This window comes from Vicia villosa, linkage group LG1, assembly GCF_029867415.1.
Source record: "Vicia villosa cultivar HV-30 ecotype Madison, WI linkage group LG1, Vvil1.0, whole genome shotgun sequence".
Lineage (NCBI taxonomy): Eukaryota > Viridiplantae > Streptophyta > Magnoliopsida > Fabales > Fabaceae > Vicia > Vicia villosa.
The window spans coordinates 140,728,323-140,734,947 of record NC_081180.1 but is presented as its reverse complement, the minus strand read 5'-3'; the positions used below and the strand labels follow the sequence as shown (position 1 = coordinate 140,734,947).

The following is a 6,625-nucleotide window of genomic DNA, read 5'->3' as shown; positions in this document are numbered from 1 at the left end:
AGCATTTGAGATTATACCGTAAGTTGGAGATTAAGAGTTAAAAAAAGGTTTATTAATTAAAGTAGGTGGGCTGGTTAGCAATACTGTATGCACGTTGATGAGTGGCCCAAACTGGAAATAGTGAGGTAATACTAGATTTTAGAAAAACTCAGTAGACACCACAATTTGGAGAGAAGCTGAGTTGCAGAGAAAGAGAGAAAGAGGAGATACGAGCAAATTCCATAGCAGAGCAATTTTGGGGATTTTCGATCGGGATGAATTAGAGAAACCTTCATTCCAAAGGTAAGGGGTGGGGTTCTTGATCTATAATTGGGAACATGATGGATTGTATGTGGGTTTGGGGAATTTTGTTATCTTTGAGTTCGATTGAAATTTTCCTAATATGCATGAATAAATTGTATGCTACTGTGTTGGAATTCTGTTGGAATTCTGTTTGCAAAATCTATTGTTTTCCACTATGGTTGATTGATGTTTTTCTGTGATTGTTTGACTGAGTTGAAATTATGATCGATAAGGATTTTGTGTTGGGAATATTTTTTGTGATGTTGATGATGTTTGTTTTCGTGGAAAACTGATGATTTAATCTGGGAAAAAGAAGAAAATGATGTAAGGGACGGGGCCACGTAACTAGGACAGGTGTCCCTTAAATAAATAGTGGGGAAGACCCCACATGTGTGGGGCAGGCGGCCCTAAGGGAAGGGGAGGGCGCCCTTGGGTGCTTGGGGAGGTCCCATTGTGGGACGGGTGTCCCATGTCTCAATTATATACTTTTCTTGTTTTATTGTTTAATCATTTAGTAGCCCAGTAAATGAATTACAAACAATAACTAAAATAACTAAAATGCTACCTTTGAATATTCTTAGAATTGAATAATAGGCTTAAGTGAATTACCAGTAATTGAATTAACACAATATAGAAGAGGTTATATAAATAAAACGATTTCAAGAAATAGGAAAATAATGCTAGCAGAGTTAATTGTTAGAGATAGCAGAGTAAACCTTAGCAGTAGCAAAGTAGCATTAAGTTAGCATATCAGTGACAAGAAATGAATCTTCTGTAGACCGAATTTAATTCAATCGAGTAGAATAAATTAGGTACGTACGGGAATAATTCGGTAATTTTGGTAATGTTTCGAATGCGAAGAATACTGTGAAGTTTGCGAAATTGCAGTAAATTGATGTGATGATTATTATCAATGATTATTGATAATTTTGGCGATATAGGCGAATGCCTTTGTGACGATATATATATACTGTGATGTTCTTGTGATTTGTTGCATTTCGTCCGTATCGCATGATTTGCATATTTTGATGACGGCCTCGATTTGGCGAAGGTGACGAAGGCTTACGCCTGTATGAATGCCTCTAATTACGGGCAATTAGTGATGGGGGCTGAAGCCCCGGGTACCATATGCATTGCATCTGTCACGTCTCATTCATTTGAATTGTTTGTGACTTTGTGTGAATTTGAATGTTAAACCGTTTTACGGAAATTGCGAATTGAGTTATATTATAACTTGAACCGTAATATACTATTCATCATGATTTCGTTTATATTATTTGATATCTCACCCTTTACTTGTTTTCGTCGTTGCCTTGGTAACGTGCAAGTGATGCTTGTGAGTGAAGTGTAGCCACCATGAGTCGAGTCGGTTGTCGCTCTGATACGTAGCACTCGGGGGGACAAACGAATGTTTTTCTTTAATAATTTAATTTCTGAATTTTTATGGTGTTTGGTTTTAGCTCATACTTGATGTTTAATTGAGAAAGATGCTATGATGATGATACTAAAGTTTTGTGAAGTTTTGTGAATTCTGCTGCGACGTTGTTTTAATTCATGGAGTATTTTTGAGGATTAATTTAAATATTTATATTGTTTGCTTTCGTTTAATTGCTATGTATCCATGTGAAGGCACGTTTTATGTTTGTGAGTTAAAATGAAGAATGTGACATCCTATTTGATTGGTTGAAAATTTTACTCTAATATTTTGAAATAAATATTCGGGTAGATTTGGGGTGTTACATTAGTGGTATCAGAGTAGGTCGGTCTGTCCGGCAAAGGGTCGTGTTGTAGTTGTTTAACAATCGAATATTGTTATTTAGTTCTAGCCATTGTTTGTGATGTAGATATAAGTTGAGATGGCGAGAAGAAACGACGCTGCAATTGCTGGTGCATTGGAGGCTATGGCTCAGGCTTTGGGAAATCAGCCGAACATTGGAGAGAATGTTGGGTGTCGTAGTTTGGATACCTTCCAGAGAGAGAATCCGCCTGTCTTCAAGGGTACCTATGATCCTGATGGTGCAATGAATTGGTTGAAGGAGATCGAGAGAATATTCTGTGTGATGGATTGCACTCCAGAGAAGAAGGTTCGGTATGGTACTAACATGCTAGCGGTGGAAGCTGAAGACTGGTGGTTAGAGACTCGTCAAAGGTTGGAAGTTGCTGGTGAGGAAGTGACTAGGGTTGTGTTTCGTAGGGAGTTTCTGAGGAAGTATTTTCCTGAGGATGTTCGTGGAAAGAAAGAGATCAAGTTCCTTGAGCTGAAACAAGGGAGCATGTCTGTCACTGCTTATGCTGCGAAATTTAGCGAGTTGGCTAAGTTCTATCAGCATTATGATGGACCGACTGGAGAGTTCTCGAAGTGCATCAAGTTTGAGAACAGGTTGCATCCAGAAATCAAGAATACTACCAGCTATCAGAAGATTCAGATATTTGCTGATTTGGTGGATAGCTGCCGGATCTATGAGGAAGACAACACTGCTCACTATAAGATGATCATTGAGAAGCGAAGCTAGAACCAACAGAACCGTGGTTAGCCCTATGATACTACAGCTGGAAAGGGTAAACAGAAAGCTGCTCAGGGTCAGAGGACTAGTGGGGGAGATGCTCTTGCTGGTATTGTGTGCTTCAAACGCGGAAAACCTGGTCACAAGAGTAATGTATGTAGTGCTGAGGCACAGAGGTGTTTCCGTTGCGGGAAGACTGAACATTTGGCTCCTGATTGCAAGCATAAGGAGGTTATCTATTTCAATTGCGGCGAAGAGGGGTACATCAATACAAAGTGTGAGAAACCGAAGAAGGCGCCAGGCAGTGGGAAGGTGTTCGCTTTAGCTGGGACACAAACAACTAGTGAGGACCGACTCATTAGAGGTACATGCTTCATCAATAGTACTCCTTTAATTACTATTAATGACACTGGTGCTACTCATTGTTTCATTGCTGCTGATTGTGTTGAAAGATTATATCTTGTGTTGTTTGCTATGAATGGAGAGATGGTAGTCGATCTTCCAGCTAAGGGGTCAGTGACTACTTTTCTTGCATGTGTGAAATGTCCTTTGTCGATCTTCGATAGAGACTTTGTTGTTGATCTGGTTTGTTTGCCTTTAAGGGGATTAGATGTGATTTTAGGTATGAACTGGTTAGAGCATAACCATGTCCATATTAATTGTTATCATAAGTCGGTGAGATTTTCTACTCCAGAAGAAGAAGCGAGTTTGCTGTCAGGTAAACAGTTACGCCGACTGATGCTAGAAGAGGAAACTCAGATGTTCTAGTTAATGGCTACATTATTAGTGGAGAATCAAGCGGTGATTGAAGAATTTCTAGTAGTACAAGACTTTCCTGAAGTTTTCCCTGATGAAATTCCTGACGTACCACCTGAAAGAGAAGTTGAGTTTACGATTGATCTTGTACCTGGTACCAGACCTGCTTCTATGGCTCCATACAGGATGTCAACGTCTGAATTGATAGAGATAAAGAAGCAATTGGAGGACCTACTTGAGAAGAAGTTTGTGAGACCAAGTGTATCACCGTGGGGAGCTCTAGTGCTATTAGTGAAGAAGAAAGATGGAAGTATGAGGTTATGTGTTAATTATAGACAGCTGAATAAAGTGACTATCAAAAACAAGTATCCACTTCCGAGAATAGATGACTTGATGGATCAGTTAGTGGGTGCTCGTGTATTCAGTAAGATTGATTTGAGGTCGGGTTATCATCATATTAAAGTGAAAGATGAAGTCTTAAGGGTATCACTCTAAGGGAGAGAAATGAATCCTAGATGGCAAAAGATTTTGCTTCTTATTCTTTCTTTGGAGCAGGAAATTTTTTTGTGAACCACTCAGGTCTAATCTTTCTGGTTGCGAAAGGAGCCATAGAGGGAGTAAAATTGTGACGCTTTGCAAAAACAATCACAAAGTTGGTAAAAGCTTATTGGAGGTTGCGTCCTTCTTCGATTGGAGTTAGAAGAGCCTGACACGTTCCTTTAACTCTCCTATTTTTAATCTCGTCAGAGTTGGCATCAATAGGACTGAGATATGGTAAAGAAGTCTCGAAAGAAGCATTTAACCAGAGTTGAAGCAGCCAGAAGGGACCAGCGAACCGTAGGCTTCCTTTCGGTTTGGGGTTTTTGAGGTACGTGGCTCCTTCGCCAAGAGACTCATAAAGGTGGATCAGGATCATCTGGCTCAAACAAAGTTTGTTTCCAGCATTGTGTTGGTTGGAAATGATGATGAACTTCTTCGCCAATGGAATGGACCTCGAGCAGAAAACGTAATGCCATAGCCATAGAGCAAGAAATGCAATGTGCTCTCGATCAGACACTTCATCAATTTCCTTATTATGGTAGTGTTCGATGTGGGTACTATATGTTCCTCTAGAAACATCAAAGTCTATGGAATATTCGACTAGGTAGGAGGGGTCGAAAGTCTCACCGGTGGATTTGAGTCCAACAATAGTAGATATGTCAAAGAAGGTTTGTGTCATCATTCAACAAGAGAGATGAAATGTTTGGTGAGTACTATCCGAAAAATACATAGAAGCAACTAAGATGCTTGAACAATAAGCACGTCCTACCTTCAACAATTCTATTAAATTGAAGATACCCATATCTTTCCAAAATTGAGATTTCTTCTTTTCCACCTTAGCTAACCATGCTAAGTTATATGAAGCATCTTTAGATGAAAGGGACGATCGAAAAACCCTAAACCCATTATTCATAAACCCTAGTTTGATAGGATCATCAGTTGAAGGATTTCCTTGATGTTAGGGTGTGGTTGTTCATCAGTGTGAACTTCGTCTCTTGACTTGGGTTTCCTAATGTTTGTTATGGGTCTATACCTGTCGTAAGTAGGAAAAAACTGTCTAAGTTTTTCCTGATCAGCTGTTGGGTCCATTATACAACCTAGCATGGCTTGGGGTTTTGTAGTTATGGAGAGAGGAGGCAAGACCTGGGAGTTATAGATCTTCTGTTGTTCTTCAATAAACAACTCAATAACATATTGTTGATTCTCGACCACTTGAGGCCCCAAAATCTTGTGAATAAGAGGTAGGTTGGAAGCTTTCTTGGTCTCTTGAGTTTTCTTGGATCCTTTGATAGTTGTGGAAGACGACTCCATTGTTTAGATGGTTGAAATTGTTTGGAAAAATGAAGAAGACAAAGATTGTAAAGGAAAGAGTTGTAGAAATTTGGAGAGAAGAAAGGAAACGTTGGAAATAAGGAAGAAAGGCTATTTATAAGCTGAAATCGGAACCGTTTCAGTTTGGTAGTGGGAAGGTAGAGTGTTAAATGGGACGCATGTAAGACATTTTTTATTCGTGGAAAAGAGAGGTGGCAGTTATAGGCTACCCACGATTTTCTAGAACCTAGGAGTGTCTTAATTGTTGAAAATACGCACACCAGATTTGAAGAGACATTTTGCAAGAGGTGCCATAATGATTATGATGTCATTGGAACTAAAAGGTTTATGGTGTCGAAACGAAAGATAAAAAATGCCCTTTTCTTTAGTGCGTCGAAAATGACATTTTTGGGGCGCAATTTGTTAGCTGCAATTTTCGACACCATGGATTTAGTGAAGGAAAGAAAATATCTTTTAAAGATATTATGAGTTTTCGACAAAACAACATGTTTTCTGAAGGCCCGTCGAAGTCACTTATGATTGGAGAAAGTGTTTGATATGGACTTAGAAATATTTTCTAAGTTTTGTAGTTGCTTCAACAAAGAGAAGAGTTCGATTGGGAAGTTGAGTTTTGAAAGAAGATGTAATTACCTTTTGTCCTTATCTGTTTTCATTAGAGGACGCGTGGAGCTTTATGGCTAAAGAAAGGCATGCTGCGCAAAACGTGGCATGTTTTAATCGAAATACCGTTGGAAATGGTTATCTTCGATTTAGTATATATAAGAGTCTTAGCATTTAGGATTCAGGTGTTCATTTGTGTACAAAATGTCACCAAAAAACTCAAAGTATATGTGCATTGAGAAAAGAGTCTTCTGAAAATGTACGTGTAAACACCATTTTATCTTCTTTTACAGTTTTATATAACTTATCATTTCTAGAATTTGCATTCTTGCAATTTACTTTCAATTGCCTTTACTTTACTTTCTTTACAAGTTTACAGCATTACTTTAAAGAATTAGGTAAATCAAAATAAACATTTCAATAAGAACATGAATGTAGTGGAAGTGTTCTTTATTATCAAGATTAAGGTTTGAAATATAAAGCACATCTTCTAAGATCAATCTAGTCGATCCTGTGAGTAACCAAAGATTGTTATTTTTGGAAGACTAGCGCTTGTTTACCCAAACTCCTGCCTTCGGGCTTTGTTATTTTCACGGTAAACAGTAACCCAA

At 38.5% G+C, this 6,625-nt stretch overlaps 1 protein-coding gene across 1 annotated transcript; it reads left to right on the top strand.

Annotated features, from left to right (window-relative positions):
* Positions 1 to 2,138: 2,138 nt before the first annotated feature.
* Positions 2,139 to 3,554, top strand: LOC131655785 (uncharacterized). The gene is made up of 3 exons (XM_058925596.1): positions 2,139 to 2,790; positions 2,833 to 3,150; positions 3,271 to 3,554. The coding sequence occupies exons 1-3, from the start codon at positions 2,139 to 2,141 to the stop codon at positions 3,552 to 3,554; spliced, it is 1,254 nt and encodes a 417-aa protein (XP_058781579.1).
* Positions 3,555 to 6,625: the final 3,071 nt, after the last annotated feature.

Excerpts from the sequence above, each read along its gene's own strand:
- LOC131655785 (XM_058925596.1), top strand. The coding sequence starts at position 2,139 with ATGGCGAGAAGAAACGACGCTGCAATTGCTGGTGCATTGGAGGCTATG. Across the intron at positions 2,791-2,832 it reads GATGATCATTGAGAAGCGAA|CTGGAAAGGGTAAACAGAAA; the intron begins GCTAGAACCAAC and ends ATGATACTACAG. Across the intron at positions 3,151-3,270 it reads TGAGGACCGACTCATTAGAG|AGATGGTAGTCGATCTTCCA; the intron begins GTACATGCTTCA and ends CTATGAATGGAG.